The sequence below is a fragment of the Budorcas taxicolor genome, chromosome 5 (genome assembly GCF_023091745.1).
Source record: "Budorcas taxicolor isolate Tak-1 chromosome 5, Takin1.1, whole genome shotgun sequence".
Taxonomy (NCBI): domain Eukaryota; kingdom Metazoa; phylum Chordata; class Mammalia; order Artiodactyla; family Bovidae; genus Budorcas; species Budorcas taxicolor.
In genome coordinates this window covers 120632123-120657387 of record NC_068914.1, presented here as the reverse complement: position 1 = coordinate 120657387, position 25265 = coordinate 120632123, and the positions used below count along the sequence as shown (strand labels likewise).

The following is a 25265-nucleotide window of genomic DNA, read 5'->3' as shown; positions in this document are numbered from 1 at the left end:
AAAACAAAAATAACAACTCTTCCTCCTACTTCTATCATTAGGAGGTATTGGCATAGTATTAAAAATTTTATATATTAATACAAACATTATCTAAGCAATAGCTTGCAAGAACCTTAAGAGGAAAGTACTCTTCGGGTCCCTTTAACGCAATAAAGAACACTTCCACTTTTGACTCCCTTCAGAGGGAAGAGATGACTGGGAGACTGGCTACAGCAATTTTGTTGGGCTATGTCTAAAATCATTCTAATGTGTTTGTAAGAAAATGCTAATGATAGCTATCAATTAGATCTGGTCCAGCAGATCATCTATTTGATCATTTATTTCAAAAGCAGAAAGGCAAAACTTACTTGAAAACAGCCGATAACTCTTGTGTTTCCCTAATTCTGTCAATAGTTAGGTTTTATGATGGCTGAATTCCTATTCTATAAACTCCTTAAATGGTAGATTGACTATGGAAATATTTCATTTCTTAATTTATAACTTACAAGTTGCCTTCTTCAAAATATGATATGAAATGGCTTACTGGCCAAATTTCATTTCTACCTGTGATGATAGCATGCGTCAGAAGTGGCTAGTGGAAACCTCCACTGCCTTGTCCGGGTGGCATGAATGGCTGGCTTCTGCTCACATCCCTCTGACCCATTCCATTACCCTGTCACCTTTATCCCCTTGGCTTGCAGCACTTGCTCCAGTCTAGAAAGAAGAAACTTCAGACACACCATACTCGGATAAATGCTGAAATCCAGCTATAGCTTTGTTCACTGGAGAATGTGCTTCTCGAGTGTTTGGCACCTACCTCACATTTAAAAATAGATTTTAGCTATTTTTACCCATTTTATCAATTAAATGAATATAAATCATATCAAGTACAAGAAGTTGATGACATTCTGTGTATTGTCTATAACTTGGACAGCTGGTAATGACTCCTATACACATTTGTTGTTGTTTAGTTGCTAAGTTGTGTTTGACTCTTTGTGACCCCATGAATCGCAGCCCACCAGACTCCTCTGTCCATGGGATTTCCTAGGCAAGAATTCCTAGGCAATTAATACCACTCCAGTATTAATTGCCATTTCCTTCTCCAGGGTATCTTCCCAACCCAGGAACTGAACCCATGACTCCTGCTCAGCAGGTGAATTCTTTATTGCTGAGCCATCTGGGAAGCCCTATGCACGTTAGGTCCAATGTTAAATGCACTGTTCCTGCCCCTTTCAATTCAGGGAAACAGGCAGGACCAGAGAAGTTGCATGTTTATTTTACACTGAATCCTCAGGGGGGAAAATCCTTTGGGGAAAGGAAAAAAACCAGAATTACACAAACATTTCAGAACTTCAAAAAAACTTCATTTGTAATGGTTTCTAAATATATGAAAGGGCAGAATCATATACTAGAATTTTAACTTTCTCCTTGATTATTCTGATTCTCTTCCCTGAAAACTCTTAAAGAATTAAATGACGAGGGTTTCTGATAGCAAATAAGTAGGGGAACAGACAAATCTCTTGGCACAAGGGCTTCCTCATGCCCTGGTGCCTTCCTGTCTGAAATGCTCTGCCATTCTGCCTTTCTGTTGGTGAAGTCCCACTCATCTTGCATAACCAGCTCAAATATTACCTCCCTCTGCCAAGTGTCACTCTTTCTTTTCCTCTCATTACAATTAATGACTCCCTGTAAACTGGTATAACCTTTCAGGAAGGCAATTGTCAATATGTGTTAAAAACTTCAAACATACTCACTTTTAGTAAACTTCATTAGGAAATAATCTGAAATGCAGATACAGATTAACATGATGATAGTAACTACATTATTTATAATACTAAAAAATAAGAAACCATCAATGTCCAATGATGGGGGAAGACTGGTTAATGGCTGTCACATATTCATATACTGAGGTATCCACAGAAGAGGCACAGCAATGCCTGAACTGACAGGGATTTTATTGGTCATATAGTTCCCTCATCAGTTAAATGGGATTATATAAGATTGGCAATTGTGTGCTAGGCCCACAGTAGTTCTCAACATATAGTAGTTACTACTATTATGATTACTATGCCACCAGTAAAAAATATATATTTTGCCATGCAGTGGCATGTGAGATCTTAGTTCCCTGGCCAGGAATTGAACCCATGTCCCTGCAGTGGAAGCATGGCATCCAAACTACTGGACCACTAGGGAATTCTGTTTAAAAATATCTTTAATGTTATAAGAAAATGATTCATGCAATGTTACTGAAAAAAAGTTGAATATCTATGTGTTTCTGCTCACAGATACAAGGAAGGGAATGTGACTAGGGAGTTTGGGAGAAATGATGGGATATAATGTATGAATGGGGATTGCTACTTTGTATTTTTTTTTGAACAGCAAGCATGTATTTATGCATGCTTTTAAAAAACAAAACAAAAAGTCCTCATAAATAAAGCTACATATTCAATTTGATGACAGCTATGTAAACACATGCATTAAAAAATTAGAGAGTAAAGCCAAAATAATAACAATAGATGGACTGTGGGCTTTTTTCTTTCTTGATTTCCTTCTAAAACATTTTTTCTTTTTTAATTTCTCAAATTTCTTATAATAAACTTATAAAAAGATTTTGCAAAACAGTTATGGCAGTCACTGCTTCTGTGATGAGATCTGAAGTAGGCATGGAAATAAAACCAGCCTAAAAAGGGTCTTACAGAATAAATTATGGGATTTGTTCTTTATACTATAGGCAAGCAGGACAGATATTGGAAAGGTCTCCTGGATGCTGTGAAGAGACTGGGCTTAGGTGTGGATACAAATGGAGGCAGAGAGGTTAATTAGGAGTCACCTGTATTAACAAAGATGATGGTGACAGGGATCAGAGCATGGTGGCACTGAGTAGGGAGAGAAAGTGTAGGTAGATTCCAGACACGTATACGAGCAGCATTAACAGGACCTGAAGACTGCATGAATATGAGAGGTAAGGAAAAAAGAAGGTTCAAAGTCTGTCCATATTTTGTATCAAACTACCTGAGTGAATTACCACTCAGAGAGGAGAGAGCTATTATTTCAGGGCAAGTGTTGTATGATTATCTAACTGCATTCTCACAACAACTCAGTAGTAGGACTATTATTTTCAGTTTAAAGCTAGGAAAACTGAGGTTGACAGTGGTAAAGTATAGGTAATTAGGGTACTGGGATTCACACTCAGCCCCTGGCTACTCTTGAGAGTCAATGCTTGAACCTCTCAACTCAGCAGAAAGAACAAGTTTAGAAGGAGGACTGGGTAGTTGAGAAAATGCAGCAAGACAATGTGTTCTTTTTTAGATGAGCTGGTATTGAGCACAGTAGGATGCCTAGGAAATAGACAGACATGTGGTTTGGAACCCGGGGAAAGACTGGAGATGCTGTGAGTCGTTAGCACTGAGATCACATTAGTGGAAGTCAGAGGAGTAGATGAGGTCGGTCAGGAGATGGCGTCAAATAAGAAAAGTCCCAGGAAAACATCTAAGAAACATGAACATTTAAGGTACAGGTTGAGGATAATTTTTTTTTTTTACTAGAGGAAACCTGAAGGAGTCAGAGAGATGGAAAAGGAGCCAGGAGACTCTGCGCCAAAAGAAGAAAGTTTCAAAAAGGAATGAGGAATTGATGATGTTAAATGCTGAATCTTATATAAAATAATAACTGAAAAGTTGTCAGTGGTCTTAAAACTTTTTTTTATTTAAAATATTGACCTTTATATCCAAATTGTTGTTGTTTTTAGTAAATACATTAAAAAATATATATTATCATTCTTAATATTAATGGGGTTTTGTGAATGCCCTTGGGTTATATTGTCACAATTCTTAGATTTCCTATCAAGCATGTATGTGTTTAGGTTTCATATAGTTTTCATGTTTCACTATTCTCAAAACCTGTCTTTGTTTTAGCTTTATTGCACTGAATAAGAGCTAAGAAGTAAAGCACAGGTTTAATCTTACATGTAAGCAGAATGATATTGATAGTCAAATTAGTTATTTAAGAGAGTGGAAATCTAGCCCAACTTGGGTAACAAGAGAATATTTCATGTAGTTCCACATTATAAAATGAAAGCATGTATAAAAGTGCTCAGTTTTAAAAATTGGGAATAAAAAAGATTTGTGTATAAAGAAGGTTTATTACTAAATATACTATTAAAAAAAAATCCTTATTTTTTCCATGGAATAAACATAGACAAAGGGTCAGTGAGAAATAACCAAGACTTATATAACTTTTAAAAGTAAAAGTATATGGAATAGATCTTTTGACACAATACATAATAGATATCATGAAGAAAAAGACCGACAAATTTACTTCGTAAGAATTTAAAATTATGCATAATGAAAGATATTATAAGAAAAGTCAGGAAACAACATTGTCACATATGTAGGGATGGGCTAATGTGCATAATAAAGAACACTTACAACTCATTAAGAAACAGGCAAACGTCTTAGAAAAATAACACGAGTTAAACAATGACAACTGACTGAATAAATATGAAATCAAAAAATATAAAAAGGTGCTCATCTTCATGAATAATTAATGACATGCAAGTGGGGGAAAAAAAAAACAGTGGAAGCTCTGACTTACTACCCAATCTGTAGGATTAATCACATGCTCTTTCTCCGCTGTGAAATCCAGATTTTGAGTACTGTTGAAGCTGGCAGGTTAGTATATGTTGGCCTTTGGACTCTTATTTATTCTGTTTACCAAGAGCAAATTAGGTTTGTTACCCAATGCATTTATGCCAACTGTACTTGTTACTGTAATTATGTAATTTATTTACCTATTCTATGTATTTATCTATTCTGAAAAAGCTCTGTCTCTCTGAAAGCTATTTGAATGCTTTAGAAAGACTAGATAAAGGTGAAGAGCTTTGAAAAGATCTGTAATTGGTTGTAACTGGAAGAAATTAACCTAAAAGGCTAGGTAAAAATATAAGAATCTAGAAGGATATGAACTCCAATGAATTAGGGCCATTAGGTTCTCATTTTACTCCAAAAAATCTAAAAATGGCAAATGAAACATAATGGGCATAGTTTATATATGAAAAACAATGACAAACTCTGTGTGTTTATAATATTTTAAAAGATTTTCTCTGTAATTCTGATAACCTGATCAGTGATTGTCTTGATTCCAAAAAGAGGAAAATTTATAATATAAAGAAATACCTTTCTTTCTGCTTATCAGATTAGCAAAAATGAATGAAGGAGAATCATATCTTATGATAATGGTGCATGTAAATAGGCACTTTGACACCATGTTGGTGGGAGGGTACATTTGTATAATTTAGGGGAAGATTTATAGCAAGTTATTTATCAAAATTAAAAATGACTCACTAGTAATGAGGACTGGATTTACCTACCACTTAAATGGTTTAAAAAACCAGACAAAATATATAATTGTTTCAGTAGCTGGACATGAGCCAATGATGGACAGTGATCCCTAAGAGATGGCAAACAGGTAAGGAGAGCACTACTGCTGCCTCAGGTCACAGTCTTGAGAGAGACCCCAGGCTGTGGTGTTGAAAGGGAAATCTCAAGTGGAATTCAACAAGCAGAGCTGAGAAGAGTGAAGAATACAAGAACAAGGCAGGACGAGTACTAGCAAGAAAAGTACTGCATAGAAGGAGAACTCCTGAGATCTGCAGAGTCCCCATTTAGTGTTCAGTAGAGTATTTACCAGTTTTATCTTTGTGAGGAAATTGCCTGAGGCCAGGGAAGTAACTGCCTAAATAGTTACTGCTCCTCAGGCCTGTGAACGGTGCCTATTCTCACCAGCCAGCCAGATAGACAAGGCTAGTCAAAGAGCTATTTTAACAGTCTTGCATATGTCGAGAAACATGTTAAGTATGGACACAGAAGATATAAAAATAAGACTAAAATTTAACTTCTAGATATGAAAATTATAATTTATAAAATAAAAAGTACACTGAATGAAATAATGGCATATTCAACAATGCAGAAGAAAAGATCGGTAAATTTAAAGCATAGAAACTGAATTTACCCAAAAAGAAACATACAGGAAAAACAACTAAAAAAGAAACAGAGTACGCACAAACTGCGGTACAACTTCAAACAGCCTAATATATATGTAATATATGTAATGGCAGTTCTCAAAGGCAGGACAGAAAATTTCCTAAGTAAAATTTCAAAATTTGATGAAAAGTAAAAATCCACAATTTTGAGAAGTTTAATGAACTCTAAACCACAAGAATGGTCAGTGGTTTTCCCTACTTTCTTCAAATTAAGTCTGAATTTGGCAATAAGGAGTTCATGATCTGAACCATAGTCACCTCCCAGTCTTGTTTTTGCTGACTGTATAGAGCTTCTCCTTCTTTGGCTGCAAAGAATATAATCAATGTGATTTTGGTGCTAGCCATCTGGTGATGTCCATGTGTAGAGTCCTCTCTTGTGTTGTTGGAAGAGGGTGTTTGCTATGACCAGTGTGTTCTCTTGGCAAAACTCTATTAGCCTTTGACCTGCTTCATTCTGTACTCTAAGGCCAAATTTGCCTGTTAATCCAGGCATTTCTTGACTTCCTAATTTTGCATTCCAGTCCCTTATAATGAAAAGGATATCTATTTTGGGTGTTAGTTCTAAAAGGTATTGTAGGTCTTCATAGAACTGTTCAACTTCAGCTTCTTCAGCATTACTGGTAGGGGCATAGACTTGGGTTGCTGTGATATTGAATGGTTTGCCTTGGAAACGAACAGAGATCATTCTGTCATTTTTGAGATTGCATCCAAATACTGCATTTTAGACTCTTTTGTTGACTCATCTTACATGCTAGTAAAGTAATGCTCAAAATTCTCCAAGCCAGGCTTCAGCAATACGTGAACGTGAACTTCCAGATGTTCAAGCTGGTTTTCGAAAAGGCAGGGGAACCAGAGATCAAATTGCCAACATTTGCTGGACCATTGAAAAAGCAAGAGAGTTCCAGAAAAACATCTATTTCTGCTTTATTGACTATGCCAAAGCCTTTGACTGTGTGGATCACAATAAAATGTGGAAAATTCTGAAAGAGATGGGAATACCAGACCACCTGACCTGCCTCTTGAGAAACTTGTATGCAGGTCAGGAAGCAACAGTTAGAACTGGACATGGAACAATAGACTGGTTCCAAATAGGAAAAGGAGTACGTCAAGGCTGTATATTGTCACTCTGCTGATTTAACTTCTATGCAGAGTACATCATGAGAAATGCTGGGCCGGAAGAAGCACAAGCTGGAATCAAGATTGCCGGGGAAATATCAATAACCTCAGATATGCAGATGACACCACCCTTATGGCAGAAAGTGATGAACTAAAGAGCCTCTTGATGAAAGTGAAAGAGGAGAGTGAAAAAGCTGGCTTAAAGCTCAACATTCAGAAAACGAAGATCATGGCATCTGGTCCCATCACTTCATAGCAAATAGATGGGAAAACAGTGGAGACAGTGGCAGACTTTATTTTGGGGGCTCCAAAATCACTGCAGATGGTGACTGCAGCCATGAAGCAAAAAGACGCTTACTCCTTGGAAGGAAAGTTATAACCAACCTTCTACCAGGACTTCCCTGGTGGCTCAGATGGTAAAGCGTCTGTCTACAATGTGAGAGGTCTGGGTTCAATCTCTGGGTTGGGAAGATTCCCTGGAGAAGGAAATGGCAACCCAATCCAGTACTCTTGCCTTGAAAATCCCATGGATGGAGGAGCTTGGTACAGGCTACTATCCATGGGGTTGCAAAGAGTCAGACACAATTGAGCGACTTCACTTTCTTTCTTTCTATGACCAACCTAGACAGCATATGAAAACGGAGAGACATTACTTTGCCAACAAAGGTCCATCTAGTCAAGGCTATGGTTTTTCCAGTAATCATGTATGGATGTGAGAGTTGGACTGTGAAGAAAGCTGAGTGCAGAAGAATTGATGCTTTTGAACTGTGGTGTTGGAGAAGACTCTCGAGAGTCCCTTGGACTGCAAGGAGATCCAACCAGTCCATCCTAAAGGAGATCAGTCCTGGGTGTTCACTGGAAGGACTGATGTTGAAGCTGAAACTCCAATATTTTGGCCACCTCATGTGAAGAGCTGACTCATTTGAAAAGACTGTGATGTTGGGAATGATTGAGGGCAGGAGGAGAAGGGGATGACAGAGGATGAGATGGTTAGATGGCATCCCCAACTCGATGGGACATGAGTTTGGGTAAACTCTGGGAGTTGGTGATGGACAGGGAGGCCAGGCGAGCTGCGGTTCATGGGTCACAAAAAGTCGGACTGAACAGAGCGACTGAACTGATACTGAAGCACTAGAAACCTATGGATAACTGCACCAAGGTACAAACTGTCGACAACAATGAGAAAGATAAAATCTTGAAAGCAACTTGAGTAGGCAGGGAGAGACACATCACGTATAATGGAACAATTAGGAGGACAGGAGATTTCTTGTTTGAAACAATGCAAGTGACAGCACAGTAGAGTAACAAGTTTCAAATTCTGTTATTAGGAGTTTTGTTGCTAGTAAAACAAAATGAAAGCAAAAATGAAATTCTTTCTCAGATATACAATAGCTAAAGTAGTTAATCATCAAAATACTTGTACTATAGTAAATGTTTTAAAAAATTCTTCAGGGAAAGGGAAATGACATCAGATGATATTTATAAAAAGAAATGAAGAGCAGAGAACAACTTAGATAAAATGAACAAAGATTTTGGTCTTTGAATAACATAAACTAACAAAGCTCAATAGGAAGAAATGGATTGTCCAAATAGCTCCATATCAGTTAAAGAAATTAAATACATAGTTAATAACCTCACAAATAAGACTTAAAGGTAAAATCAGTTTCATTGGTGAATTCTAACGAACATTTAAGGAAGAAAGAGTACCAAGTCCAATCAGACTCTTTCAAGAGGAGAGGTCATTTTCTAATTTATTCTATGCGGCTAGGAGAACCTCAGTCTAAAGCTGGACAAAGATACTATAAGAAAACTACATATTAATATCATTTATAAATTAGCTGTGCAATTTCTTGACAAAATTTTAATAAATCTAATTAAAAACTATAAAAAGTGACAGTACATCATGACCAAGTGAGTTTTATCATAGGAATGGGATAAGTTTAAAAATCATTGTAAGAGACCATATTAGCAAAATTAAAATTCTTTCAATAGATGTATATAAAGTATTTGATAAAACTCAAGTCATTCCTTAGTAAAAATTTGTGTGTGCTTACTCCCTCAGTTATGTCCAATTCTTTGCAACCCCATGGACTGTAGCCCACCAGGCTCCTCTGTCCATGGGGATTCTCCTGGCAAAAATACTAGAGTGGATTGCCATGCCCTACTCCAGAGGATCTTCCCAACCCAGGGATCAAACCCAGGTCTTCTACATTGCAGGAGGATTCCTTACCATCTGAGCCACCAGAAAAGCCCTTTAGTAAAAATAAAATCTATTAAATTAGGGATAGAAGGGAAGTTGTTCAACTTGATATGGTGATTTATGAAAAGTCTACATCCATAGGTAACATCAAAGTGAAAGCAAAAGTCACTCAGTTGTGTCTGACTCTTCGTGACCCCATGGACTATATAGTCCAAAGAATTCTCCAGGTCAGAATACTGAAGTGGGTAGTCGTTCCCTTCTCCAGAGGATCTTTCCAGCCCAGGGACTGAACCCAGATCTCCTGCATTACAGGTGGATTCTTTACAAGCTGAGCCACAAGCAAAGCCCAAGAATGCTGGAGTGGGTTGCCGATCCCTTCTCCAGCGGATCTTCCTGACACAGGAATCAAAGTGGGGTATCCTGCACTGCAGACAGATTTTTTACCAACTGAGCTATCAGAGAAGTCATCAAACTTAATGGTAAAAAACTGAAAGCTTTTCCTTGAAGATCAGAAACAACAAGGATGTCCACTCTCACCATTTCTATTCAAGATAGTATTGAAAGCCTTAGCCAGAGCAATTAGGCAATACAAAGAAATAAAAGGCATCAAATTAGAAAGGAAGAAGTAAAATTGTCACTATTTGCAGATTACACGATATTATAGATAGGAAACCCTAAAGACATCACAGAAAACTATTAGAACTAATCAACAAATTCAGAAAAGTTGTAGGATCCAAAATCAATACACAAAAATCAGTTGCATTTCTATATACTAATAACAAACTATCAGAAAGAGAAATTAAGAAGACAATCTCATTTACAATTGTACAAAAAAAAAAATAAAATCCTAGGAATAAATTTAACCGAGAGATAAAAGATTTGTACACTGAAAATTATAAGGCACTGATGAAAGAAACTGAAGACATAAATAAATGGAAAAATATTCCATGATCACAGATTGGAAGAATTAATACCATTAAAATGTCTATACTACCTAAAGCAATCTCCAGATTCAATGAAGTCTCCATTAAAATTCCAATGGTACTTTTCATGGAAGTAGAACAAGCAATCCTAACATTTATATGGAACCACAAAAAACACCCTTAATGGATAAAGGTCCATTTTCTTGAGAAAAAAGGACAAAGCTGAAGGCATTATGCATCCCTGATTTCAAACTATACTAAAAAGCTATAATAATCAAAAGAGTATGATATTGGAAATAAACACAGAGATACAGATCAGTGGAACAGATTAGAGAGCCCAGAAGTAAATACAAACACTATAATTGATTGATTTACAACAAAGGAGCCAAGAATACATAATAAAAGGTTTTGCATAAGCGGCACAGCCACTCGCAAAAGAATGTGACTGTATCGCTATCTTATTGTTTAGTCGCTAAGTCACATCTGACTCTTTTGCAATCCCATGGACTGTAGTCTGCCAGGTTTTTCTGTCCATGAGATTTCCCAGGTGAGAATACTAGAGTGGGTTGCCATTTCATTTTCCAGGATATCTTCCCAACCCAGGGATTAAACCCATGTATCCTGCACTGCAGGTGAATTCTTTACCACTGAGCCATCTGGGAAGCCCAATACATATGCATGCATATGCACATGTATATATATACAAGGCTGGGAGCTGACTGTGTCTCAGATCATGAACTCCTTATTGCGAAATTCAGACTTAAATTGAAGAATGTAGGGAAAACCACTAGAACATTCAAGTATGACCTAAATTAAATCACTTACGATTATACAGTGGAAGGGAGAAATAGATTCAAGGGATTAGATCTGATAGAGTGCCTGAAGAACTACGGACAGAGCTTTGTGAAGACCATCCCCAAGAAAAAGAAATTCAAAACGGCAAAATGATTGTCTGAAGATGCCTTACAAATAGCTGTGAAAAGAAGAGAAGCAAAAGGCCAAGGAGAAAAGGAAAGATATACCCATCTGAATGGAGAGTTCCAAAGAATAGCAAGGAGAGATGAGAAAGCCTTCCTCAGTGATCAATGCCAAGAAATAGAGGAAAACAATAGAATGGGAAAGACTAGAGATCTCTTCAAGAAAATTAGAGATACCAAGGGAACATGTCATGCAAAGATGAGCAGAATAAAGGACAGAAATAGTATGGACCTAACAAGCAGAAACTATTAAGAAGAGGTGGCAAGAATACACAGAAGAACTATATAAAAAAGATCTTCAAGATCAGAGTCAGATATCCTGGAATGCAAAGTCAAGTGGGCCTTAGGAAGCATCATTACGAACAAAGCTAGTGGAGGTGATGGAATTCCAGTTGAGCTATTTCAAATCCTAAAAGATGATGGTGTGAAAGTGCTGCACTTAATGTGCCAGCAAATTTGGAAAACTCAGCAGTGGGCACAACTGGAAAAGGCCAATTTTCATTCCAATCCCAAAGAAAGGCAATGCCAAAGAATGATCAAACTACCGCACAATTGCACTCAATTCACAAGCACAAGCTGGAATCAAGAATCCACCTGTATATATATGTATATATATAGTAGTAGAAAACATAGAAACAGGCTTCCCCAGTAGCTCAGCTGGTAAAGAACCCACCTGCCTTATAGGAGACCCCAGTTCGATTCCTAGTTCAGGAAGATCCCCTGGAGAAGGGATAGGCTACCCACTCCATTATTGTCTGGAGAATCCCCATGGACAGAGGAGCTTGGGAGGCTACTATCTAGGGGGCAGTTTAAGAACTTAATAGTTGTATTTTAGCTAAAATTATGTTGATAATATATTTTTAGGTGCCTCTGAAGAAATACAGTTTTTGTGCAAGTATTCAATATATTTATTCCTAGATTTCAGAAATGTATTTCAGTACCAGAAAACACAAAACTTGTTGAATCAAATTATTGAACATTCATAGACATTGAAAAGTATATGAACATGTCCTACAGTATCTAATTTTGTGTTTCCATTTCTTTCCCCCTCAAGGGTGACTGCTGGTCATGTTGTAAAGGACTGGAAAAATCCCTTCCAACCACCTTATGATGCTAAGAGCACCCAAAGGAATGACTTTAAAAACCCAACATGTCCATTCTCCAGTCAAATATAGCAAGTTGCAAAAGCTTTCTTGTAGAATAGGTACAATTAGCTGTTCTCCATGTCTCAGGTTACTCTGATCAAATTAAGATGCACTAGATGTGCTAGCACCTCCTGGGAAAATTCGTCCTCTGCAGGAGTTGAAAACAGATATGCAGCAAGTGCAGCCCTTGACAAGTTTGTTCCTTATCCCTTCCTGGTGGACAACTTAGCTCCAAACATGTTTAATGTAACTATCTTATACCATACCCCCAAATCAAATGAAAATGGATTAAAGACTTCAATGTTAAGACCTGAAACTATAATCTCCTGAAAATACAGGCTATAAGCTCCTTGACCTTGGTAATGGTGATGATTTTCTGGATTTGACACATGAAGAAAAAAGCAATGAAAGCAGAAATAGTGGTCCAGTGGTTAAGATTACATGTTCCAGTGCAAAGGGTATGGGTTTGATCACTGGTTGGGGAGCTAAGATTCTACATTCCTTGTGGTCAAAATACTAAACCATAAAACAGAAGCACTAAATCAAATTCACTAAGAACTTTATAAATGGCCCACATCCAAAAAATATCTAAAAGAAATGAAAAAGGCATCCTATAAATGGCAGAAAATAACTGCAAATCATCTGATAAGAGGTTAATATACAAAATATATAAATAATTCATACAAGTCAACATCCAAACAACCTGATTAAAAAATGAGAAGAGGGCAATAATAGACATTTTTCCAAAGAAAACAGACAGATGGCCAAAAAATACATGAAATGATGTTCAACATCACTCATCCTCAAGGAAATGCAAATCAAAACCAAAATGAGATGATTACCTTCCACCTGTTAGAATGGCTACTACTAAAAGACAAGAAATAACAGCACTGGCAAGGGCGTGGAGAAAAGGAAACCCTATACACTACTGGTGGGAATGTAAATTGGCATACTTTGGAAAACGGTATGGAGGTTCCTCAAAAAATGAAAAGTAGAACAACAAATTTAGAAAACTCAGCAGAGGGCACAGGACTGGAAAAGGTCAGTTTTCATTCCAATCCCAAAGACAGGCAATGCCAAAGAATGCTCAAACTACCACACAATTGCACTCATCTCACATGCTAGTAAAGTAATGGTCAAAATTCTCCAAGCCAGGCTTCAGCAATACATGAACCGTGAACTTCCAGATGTTCAAGCTGGTTTTCGAAAAGGCAGAGGAACCAGAGATCAAATTGCCAACATCCACTGGATCATGGAAAAAGCAAGAGAGTTCCAGAAAAACATCTATTTCTGCTTTATTGACTATGCCAAAGCCTTTGACTGTGTGGATCACAATAAACTGTGGAAAATTCTGAAAGAGATGGGAATATCAGACCACCTGACCTGCCTCTTGAGAAACCTATATGCAGGTTAGGAAGCAACACTTAGAACTGGACATGGAACAACAGCCTGATCCAAATAGGAAAAAGAGTACGTCAAGGCTGTATATTGTCACCCTGCTGATTTAACTTATATGCAGAGTACATCATGAGAAACGCTGGGCTGGAAGAAGCACAAGCTGGAATCAAGACTGCCAGGAGAAATATCAATAACTTCAGATATGCAGATGACACCACCCTATGGCAGAAAGTGAAGAGGAACTCAAAAGCCTCTTGATGAAAGTGAAAGTGGAGAGTGAAAAAGTTGGCTTAAAGCTCAACATTCAGAAAACGAAGATCATGGCATCTGGTCCCATCACTTCATGGCAGATAGATGGGGAAACAGTGGAAACAGTGTCAGACTATTTTGGGGGGGTTCCAAAATCACAGCAGATGATGATTGCAGCCATGAAATTAAAAGACGCTTACTCCTTGGAAGTAAAGTTATGACCAACCTAGATGGTATATTCAAAAGCAGAGACATTACTTTGCCAACAAAGGTCCATCTAGTCAAGGCTATGTTTTTTCCAGTAGTCATGTATGGATGTGAGAGTTGGACTGTGAAGATAGCTGAGCACCGAAGAATTGATGCTTTTGAACTGTGGTGTTGGAGAAGACTCTTGAGAGTCCCTTGGACTGCAAGGAGATCCAACCAGTCCATTCTAAAGGAGATCAGTCCTTGGTGTTCTTTGGAAGGAATGATGCTAAAGCTGAAACTCCAGTGCTTTGGCCACCTCATGCGAAGTGTTGACTCCAGTGCTTTGGCCACCTCATGCGAAGGAAAAGACTCTGATGCTGGGAGGGATTGGGGGCAGGAGGAGAAGGGGACGACAGAGGATGAGATGCCTGGATGGCATCACCGACTCGATGGATGTGAGTTTGAGTGAACTCCAGAAGTTGGCGATAGACAGGGAGGCCTGGCGTGCTGCAGCTCATGGGGTCTCAAAGAGCTGGACACAACTGAGCGACTGAATTGAACTGAACTGAGAACTACCATATGATGCAGCAATTTTAATTAAAGGTATTTATCCTAAGGCAACAAAAACACTAACTCAAAAAGATATATGAATCCCCATGTTCACTACAACATTATTTATAGAGACATGGAAACAACCTAAGTATCCACTGATGAATGAGTAGATACAGGAGTTGTGGTGTATATGTGTATACACATATATATTCCATATATATACAGAATATTATTCAGCTATAAAAAGGAAGTAATTATTGTCACTGCAACAACATGGATGGACCTTAAAGGCAGTATGTTAAGTGAAATAAGTCAGAGACAGACAAACACCCTATGATCTCACTCACATCTGGAATCTAAGAAACAAACAGAACAAAACAAAGACAAAATCACAGATACAGAGAACAGGTTGCCAGTTGCCAGAGGTTGGGGAGGGAGTTTGAGGGAGGGTACACTGGGTGAAGGGGGTCAAAAGGTACAAATTTACAGCTGTAACATAAATAGTTCTGGGGATGTAATGTACAGCCTGATGACTATAGTTAATAATATGGTACTGCATACTTGAAAGTTGCCAGACAGTAGATTTTAAAACTTCTCATGACAAAAATAATCTCATAACTATGTGTGGTGATGAATGGTAACCAGATTTATTGGGCTGACCACTGTACAATACATTCATATACTGTATCATTATATTGTATGTCTAAAACTAATATGTTATATGCCAGTTATATCTCAATTAAAAAAACACAAGAGACAAAACAAAAAGCAGGAAAAACTGTTATTAAGAATATTAAAGTACAAGCCTTTCCCTTTCTTCCAAAAAAAGAAAAGAAAAGCAACAAAAATCCCCCATATTAAATTCCTCAAAAAAAAAAAACAACTAAAAAACCTTACAGGTAAAAATCATGCTTAAGAATGAAAGCACAACTGAATGCTTTCCCTTATGATCAGGAACAGGGCAACATATCCACTCTTCTCTTTAACACTGTACTGGAGGTGCTAGCCAGCACAAAATCAAAGAAGACTGGAAAGGAAAAAAAACTGTCTTTATTTGTAGCTGGTATGATCTTCTATGTAGAAATATGATGAATCTACAAATATGTTATAAGAGCTAATAAGTAAATTTAGTAATAACACACATACAAAATCAACAGATGAACTGAATTTCTATCTACTATCATGAAACTATCAAAAATTAAAATGAAAAAACCATGACCATTTATAAAAGCATCTAGAAATATGGGACTTTAAGGGCAGATCTGACAAAAGACATGAAAGATCTCTAGAGTAAAAACCAAAAAACACTACTGAGAGAAACTAAAGACCAACATAAGTGGCAAAATATGCTATGATCAGAGGTCAGAAGACTTGTTTAGATGTCAGTTCTCCACAGATTGATCTATAGATTCAATTCAACCTCAAAACAAAATCCCAACAGTTGGTTTTAAAATATGGAAATTGACAAGTTTATTTCTAAAATTCAAATGGAACTGCAAAAAAACCTAGAACAGCCAAAATAATTTGAAAAAGAACAAAGTCAGAGAACTAACAGTACCTAATTTCAAGACTTAATATAGAACTGTAGTAATCGAGACAGTATGGTTTTTGTATAAAGATAGGGGTCAATGGGATAGAATGCATAGTCCAGAATTAAACTCATGTATATGATTAATTCCTTTTCAAGAGAAGTACAAAAATAACTCAGTACCAAAAGGATAATCTTTTTGACAAATCCTGCCTAAACAATTGCATATATTGATATACATGTTTTAACAAAAGGAACTTTGGTAAACATTTTTCAATACATACAAAGATTAATCACAAATGGACTATTCAACAATAAAGTCTTATACTTAAAAAAACTTCTGGAAGAAAATATAGGAGACTATTTTTGTGACCTTTAACAACAGAAAGATTTCTTGGATATACCATGAGAAGTGTGATCCACAAGGAAAAAACTGATAAATTATACTCCATCAAAATTTAAAACTGTTGAAAGAATGAAAAAACAAAACACAACTGAGTGAAAATATTTCCAAATCATACATATGAAAAAAGACTTATATCCAGAATCTATAAAGAAATATCAAAATTCAATAATAAGAAAACAGAAGACCTAAATAAAAAAAACAGGCAAAAGATCTGAGAACACATTTCACCAAAGAAGGTATCAATATATAGATAACAAGCAAATGAAAAGATGCTCAACATTAGTCATTAGGAAAACGCAAATTAAAACCACAATGAAAAACTACTACATTTTGCCTCTAATTAAGACTGACCATATCAAGTGTTAGGACATAGAGGAACCAGAACTCTCATACATCACTAATGGGAATGTAAACTGGTATAGTTACTTTGTAAAACAGTTTGGCAAATCCTTAAAAAGTCAAACAACTACAATATCATCCAGGTATTCTACTCCAAGGTATTTACCTCAGAGAAATTAAAACATTTGTTTGTAAACATATGTTCATAGCAACTTTATTTGTAATAGCCAAAACTCAAATGCCCATCGACAGGTAAGTGGATAAACACATTATGGTAACCACAAAACAAAATACTACTCAGCCACACACACATACACACATACCCACGCCTTTTGATACACACAACCGTAAAAGATTTAAGCTGAGTAAAAAAATTCAGACAAAAAAAAATGCGTATTTACTCTATGATACCATTTATATACAATTCTAGAAAATTAAACTAATCTATAGTAACAGAAAGCAGATCATTGACTGCCTGGGGATGGGAAGTGGGTCGTGGAGGGGTAGGATGTACTGATTACCAAGGGGCACAAGGAAACTTTGGAGGTAATGAATTTGCTCACTGTATTGATTGTAATGATGGTTTCACTGTATCAAAACATGTATCAAAAATTTTGTCATTTTTAACCTTAATAAAACTGTTAAAAAACAGAACAAACAAAATTAGTGCATTTATACAAGAGAAATCTATGTAGCGGTTTTAATTAACACACACACACACACACACACACACACACACACACACACACAAACACATATATATGGAATCTAGAAAGATGGGACTGATGAACCTATTTGCAGGGCAGCTTCCTGACCTGCATGGCTCAGAGGTTAAAGCGTCTGCCTGGAATGTAGGAGGCCCAGGTTCGATCCCTGGGTTGGGAAGATCCCCTGGAGAAGGAAATGGCACCCCACTCCAGTACTCTTGTCTGGAGAATCCCATGGAGGGAGGAGCCTGGTAGGCTACAGTCCATGGGGTTGCAAAGAGTCAGACACGACTGAGCGACTTCACTTCACTTCACTTCACTTCACTTCAAAGGAGACACAGACATAAAAAACAGACTTGATGACACAGTAGAGGAGGGTGAGGGTGGGATGAATTGAGAGTTAACGCTGAAACATACACACTATCATATGTAAAATACACAAGGAGCTCAAATCCAGTGCTCTGTGACAACCTAGAAGGGTGGGATGGGGTGGGAAGCATGTTTAAGAGGGAGAGGACATAGGTACACTTACGGCTTATTCACATTGATGTATAGCAGAAACCAACACAATATTGTAAAGTAATTATCCTCCAATTAAAAAGAAATAAATTAAAAAAAAATCTATGTAGGTAGCAGTTTTAAAGAATGAAGGTAGGGTTAATATATACTGAAGATTTCCAAGATACAGTGTTAAATTAAAACAAAGTACTGAGTATTGTAAGTAACCTGTTACCATTTGTGATTTTAAAACAAAAAGGATATTCAATCAACCCATCCAATAACTGCTTCTACATGCATCAACTATCTCTGGCAAGGTACCTTAAAATTGATGTGAGAGACAAAGAGAGAAGGAGGGGAGGAGGAGGACAGAGAATGGGAGGTTGAGAGAAAAAGAGGGAGATGGAGGCCTAGACTGGGGTTTGGAGTAGGAGAAAAACTTCTATTCACTGCGTACCTTTTTAAACTGTGATTTTTTTCCCCCCTACAACTGTATCATTTAAAACAAAGTGACCTATTGATTCCATCTTAGAGGATCTGTCTTATAGCAACACTGGTAGAAATGCCAAAAGATATATGCATAAAGCTATTCATTGAGTCATTGTTGTAATGTTAAAGAAACTGTTTAAGGAAAATAAAAACTTAGAACACATTGCTCACATTTAATATATTTTTTAAATATAGAAAACAATAGCCTAAAATGTATACTCATTTTCTCTCTCTCCCCTCTTCTCTCCAAAAAACCTGAAAATACACAGACTGCTATAAACAATTATCTCTGGAGATGGTTCTAAAGGGAAAGGTCAGACAAAGAAGGGAGAGGTACATGTAGTCATTTATGCTCTAATTTTCTGGATTGCAGAAAATTTTTTTGGTAATCAGTGTATACTTCCTTTTAGATTAAAAGGTCTCAATAAAAGATTATTTTTAATTATTTAATTAATTTAAAAAATAAGCTATGATTGACATGAAAAAAATGAAAGTTAAAGTCACTCAGTTGTGTCTGATTCTTTGGGACCCCATAGACTGTACGGTCCATGGAATTCTCCAGGCCAGAATACTGGAGTGGGTAGCCGTCCCTTCTCCAGGGGCTCTTCCCAACCCAGGGTTCAAACCCAGGTTTCCCACGTTACAGGCGGATTCTTTACCAGCTGATTCACCTGGGAAGCCCACAAATAATTCAATAAATTCAAATATTAAATTAAATTTGGTTTCAGTTTGCAGGATCACCATAATAGATGTGAAAGTATGCTTGTTTTGCACCAGACTTGAGATGATATACTCACCCTTTTCCGTGCTTCAGATTTCTGGAAACACTCATGCTGTATGAAAGTAGCTGCAATAGGAATCTTGGACGGTGGCGTGTGGTCTGCCTCAAGCATACTCACTGCTCGTTCCAGAGTCATCTCCGTGTCTACATTCCTAGACAAACAATCACAGATTCAGCAAGATTCCAAACCTGCTCCCTCCTGCCTGTCAACTTGATCCTCCAGGGGATAACCTGCCTAATATCAGGAAGCACCTAGAACATCTGAGCCTTGGCTCCTGTTCAGGCAAAAGAAAAATTAGCTTCTGAGGTCAGAAGGTATAGGAATCCAGCAGCAGAAACACTCCACTTCTGGTCAGACTAGCTTCTGAGGACACTACTGAATTGAGAAGAAACTTCTCTCTATTTAAGATACATATATGTCTCACATGAAATATAAATGTATCTGACATGAAATTTAAAAGAAATTTGGTCACAGAAATTAAAAATTATCCCTACCTTGGTAATCTCATACCTGAAAGTTAAATACCTTCCCTCAAAAATTATTATATTTTTCTCACAGATGCTTAAAATCTGTTATTACACCTGAGAATAAGTTTTAAAAGAAGCATTCTAAAAGTGCTACTATTTAATGAATACAGTAGTATATAAACAGTATAAGCCAGGAAAACTGAGTTTGTATGGTTAAAATAAGTTATGACAGAATCCAACAGGAAAGATAATGATTAAATGGAATACTATTAATAAAAAGTCCCTTTTAAATACAATTTAATAAACATTCTGTTACCATTGTAATGACATTCAGCTACAGTCTAAGGAACATACTTTGTCCTCTACTAATTGCAAATGCATACAGTATTGATGAAATCGGATATAGTTTGATACTGAGAAGATAATTTATAGAGAATAAATAAAATTGCTATGAATAAAACAATAACTCCCAAATGCCTCACAAAAGTGGCATTAATTCTCCTTCCCATTTTACTTCTGCCTGGAGGGTGACTAAGTTTAGGCAGCCTATTACCAAGGTGTATTTGTACTTCCTTTTTTATTTTTAAAATTTTATTTATTTATTTTAAAGATGCTTGCTCCTTGGAAGGAAAGCTATGACAAACTTAGACAGCATATTAAAAAGCAGAGGCATTACTTTGCCTACAAAGGTCCGTACAGTCAAAGCTATGGTTTTTCCAGCAGTCATGTATGGATGTGAGAGTTGGACCATAAAGAAGGCTGAGTGCCAAAGAATTGTTGCTTTTGAACTGTGGTGCTGAATAAGACTCTTGAGAGTCCCTTGGACTGCAAGGAGATCAAATGAGTCAATTCCAAAGAAAATCAAACTTGAATATTCATTGGAAGGACTGACGCTAAAGCTGAAGCTCTAATACTGTGATCACCTGATTGGAAAAGCCCACTCATAGAAAAGACCCTGATGCTGGGAAAGATTGAAGGCAAAAGGAGAAGAGGGGGGCAGAAAATGAGATGGTTAGGACAGCATCACTGATTCAATGGACATGAATTTGAGCAAACTCCAGGAGATACTGAAGAACAAGGAAGCCTGACATACTGCAGTCCATGGGGCCACAGAGAGTCTGACATGACTTAGCGGCTGAATAACAACAACAAAGTATCACCTCAGAGAAACCACACTGAGGATGGCACCACCTTAGGACTGTGGCTAAAGACATGCCTTAAAAGTGACCTAGGGTTCTCTTCGCTGTCAAAGAGGATCACAACTGATTCATTTCAGTTAACAGAGTCTTCTAAGACATTATGGGAAGGTATTTTCCAGCATCTGCTAGCAAGCACGGTGAAGAAATTCTCTCTTATATCAGGCTAACCCACCAATACATGCACCTATGTACTGAGGGGAGGATTTTCATGTTGTGAGTGGCATGTCTGTGTGTGAATGGGTGTGGCACAGGTGAGAGGATAAGAGTAACAGGCTTCATGACTAAAAACTAATTTCCACTGCTTCTGAAACACATGTCCAAACATAGAAGTGTTACCTCATGAGTATAAGGGTATTAAAAATGAAGCAGTTCTGGCATCTATACTGAGAATTATATAATGATCTCATATTTTAAACTTTTATGCCTCAGGAGTCAACTTAATTGGTAAAAATGTAGGCTATTACCATTAAAACTAGAACCTGAATCACTTTTATTTAACATAAACTCCCTTTTAAAAAGATGGAAATATTTCACAGGCATGGACTCCAATTACAGGGAAATCAAAAGTCAAAAAAATTTTAAGTCTTTCACCATCTACCACTATAGGTGTTTAAATTGATGAGACAGCATTCATAAGCTAAGAATAGCCTTCTGTTTAATACTTCTTTTTTTAAGATTTAGCCATTAATCCATTTCATAAGTCATAAATGACTCAAGAAAGTTTGAATTTCCCAACAAAATTTCCCATCCAAACCAAAATTTCCCAACCAACAAATAATTCCATTACTCTAATCCTTTATTTTCCTGAACCCAGTGGAATTGGAGTCTGCTCACCCAACACTCAGCGAAGCTAATCTTATGACACTGGGTTGTGCTGAAGGAAAGTACAGTGTTTGTTATAGGACACCCAGCAAGGAGAAAGGGCAGCTCACGCTCAAAAAACAGGATGGCTGTCAGGACAGGATATTTAAAAGGAAAACTAGGGGTGAGGGTTGCAAGGTGCCTAGTCAGCTTGTGGATATTCTTCTGATTCATTCCTAGTGGGGTAACAGAATTACGTTTCAGGAATCTTAACACTCAGCCTTCTAGTTCCAACCAGTGAGCATGTAGTCACCATCCACCATGATTAGGGATCCTAATTTCTGCAAAACAACTCTAAGATACATGTCAGATTGTCATCTACAGTCCTCAGGGTGAACCAGGAGTCCTGTGACTCATGTTCTGATCATTAACTGCTTAAGCTCTTGCTCTTTGGGTCTTAGAGAAAGCCTAGGAGACTAAAGCCTTTCTTCAAACAAGAAACGGGGGACATGGAGGGAATTTTGTACCCAGGCAAGGCCCTGCAGGCTCCTTTTTGGTTTCCTTCAATCTCTCTCTCTTCCTCCTTACTTTCTTCTCTGCCTCCCTTTCTTCCCTCCTCCTTCCCTTTCTGCTCACTTATAAAACATTTCTTGAAGCCTATAGAAATGTGGCTTGGGAGAAAGGGTTGGGGAGGGAAGGATCAGGACGAGCAGTTGTTCCTGGGTTCCATTATCCACTGAATGTATTCTCCAATAGTGAGTCTTTTCAACCACTTTAGTTAATATGTTAATATGATGTCAATACCTTCATCATAAAAATGTAAACAGGAAGCAGTGTAAAGTATTGGTCAGAATATGAGTAATTATAGGAAAAAATTAAAAACATGTACTTTTTTTCTTTGGTATGCAATCCCTCAGCAACCACATTCCTGACAATAACAACACAGCCCTACCCCAGGATGGTTCACAGATATCAGAACAACTCTGAAGGTCAAGCAAACACCAAATGATGAATGAAGAGCTCCCTCGTGTTGTCAGATGCTTAGGAAATGCAAACCCTCCTACCTCACAAAGATTTTAGGTGTGATGAAAGCACTGCTTCATAAAGGTGACTTTAGAGTGGATATGAGTTTCTAGAGACAGTTTTGAGGGCATTACAAAAGTCTTAGCTGAAGCAATGAAGTTGTGAACTGGGCTGTTAAAAATAGAAAGAAAGATATAGTTGAAAGAGGCCTGAATAATCAAAGAAGTAAAGAAGCAGGTAACTAAGAGGATGTGAAGGGAAGTTAATATGACATCTTTTCTGTTCTGTGCTGCTCTACATGACAAACTTCACTGGCGATCAAACCAGAGACACAGTCACTCACCTTTGTCTCCCTCTCTTAATGCAAAGAGCTGTGAAAAGAAGAGAGGCAAAAAGCAAAGGAGAAAAGGAGAGATACAACCATCTGAATGCAGAGTTCCAGAGAATAGCAAGAAAAGATAAGAGAGCCTTCTTCAGTGATCAATGCAGAGAAATAGAGGAAAACACCAGAATGGGAAAGACTAGAGATCTCTTCAAGAAAATTAGAGATACCAAGGGAACATTTCATGCAAAGATGGGCTCAATAAAGGACAGAAATGGTATGGACCTAACAGAAGCAGAAGATATTAAGAAGAGGTGGCAAGAATACACAGAAGAACTATACAAAAAAGATCTTCACAACCCAGATAATCACGATGGTGTGATCACTCATCTAGAGCCAGATATCCTGGAATGTGAAGTCAAGTGGGCCTTAGAAAGCATCACTACGAACAAAATTAGTGGAGGTGATGGAATTCCAGTTGAGCTGTTTCAAATCCTGAAAGATGATGCTGTGAAAGTGCTGCACTCAATATGCCAGCAAATTTTGAAAACTCAGCAGTGGTCACAGGACTGGAAAAGGTCAGTTTTCATTCCAATTCCAAAGAAAGGCAATGCCAAAGAATGCTCAAACTACCACACAATTGCACTCATCTCACATGCTAGTAAAGTAATGCACAAAATTCTCCAAGCCAGACTTCAGCAATACGTGAACCATGAACTTCCAGATGTTCAAGCTGGTTTTAGAAAAGGCAGAGGAACCAGAGGTCAAATTGCCAACATCCGCTGGATCATCGAAAAAGCAAGAGAGTTCCAGAAAAACATCTATTTCTGCTTTATCGACTATGCCAAAGCCTTTGACTGTGTGGATCACAATAAACTGTGGAAAATTCTGAAAGAGATGGGAATATCAGACCACCTGACCTGCCTCTTGAGAAATCTGTATGCAGGTCAGGAAGCAACAATTAGAACTGGACATGGAACAACAGACTGGTTCCAAATAGGAAAAGGAGTACGTCAAGGCTGTATATTGTCACCCTGCTTATTTAACTTCTATGCAGAGTACATCATGAGAAACGCTGGGCTGGAAGAAACACAAGCTGGAATCAAGATTGCTGGGAGAAATATCAATAACCTCAGATATGCAGATGACACTACTCTTATGGCAGAAAGTGAAGAGGAACTAAAAAGCCTCTTGATGAAAGTGAAAGAGGAGAGTGAAAAAGTTGGCTTAAATCTCAACATTCAGAAAACGAAGATCATGGCATCTGGTCCCATCACTTCATGGGAAATAGATGGGGAAACAGTGGAAACAGTGTCAGACTTTATTTTGGGGGGCTCCAAAATCACTGCAGATGATGACTGCAGCCATGAAATTAAAAGACGCTTACTCCTTGGAAGAAAAGTTATGACCAACCTAGATAACATATTCAAAAGCAGAGACATTGCCGACTGAGGTCCATCTAGTCAAGGCTATGGTTTTTCCTGTGGTCATGTATGGATGTGAGAGTTAGACTGTGAAGAAAGCTGAGCGCCAAAGAATTGATGCTTTTGAACTGTGGTGTTGGAGAAGACTCTTGAGAGTCCCTTGGGCTACAAGCAGATCCAACCAGTCCATTCTGAAGGAGATCAACCCTGAGATTTCTTTGGAAGGAATGATGCTAAAGCTGAAACTCCAGTACTTTGGCCACCTCATGTGAAGATTTGACTCATTGGAAAAGACTCTGATGCTGGGAGGCATTGTGGGCAGGAGGAGAAGGGGACGACAGAGGATGAGATGGCTGGATGGCATCACTGACTCAATGGATGTGAGTCTGAGTGAACTCTGGGAGTTGGTGATGGACAGGGAGGCCTGGCATGCTGCGATTCATGGGGTCGCAAAGAGTTGGACACGACTGAGCAACTGAACTGAACTAATGCAAAAGCATCACTCTTTTGTT

The 25265-nt window shown here is 37.7% G+C and overlaps 1 protein-coding gene and 1 non-coding gene across 2 annotated transcripts in view; one reads left to right on the top strand and one right to left on the bottom strand.

Moving 5' to 3' along the window:
* PKP2 (plakophilin 2) overlaps positions 1–25265 on the bottom strand; it is a 90180-nt gene that overhangs the window by 43192 nt on the left and 21723 nt on the right. The window contains exon 4 of the mRNA XM_052640432.1: positions 19533–19668. Within this exon, the coding sequence (XP_052496392.1) occupies positions 19533–19668 (136 nt within the window). The remainder of the gene's footprint in view (positions 1–19532; positions 19669–25265) is intronic.
* Positions 17850–17926, top strand: TRNAS-GGA (transfer RNA serine (anticodon GGA)). Its single transcript has one exon. It is a non-coding gene; the product is annotated as a tRNA-Ser (tRNA).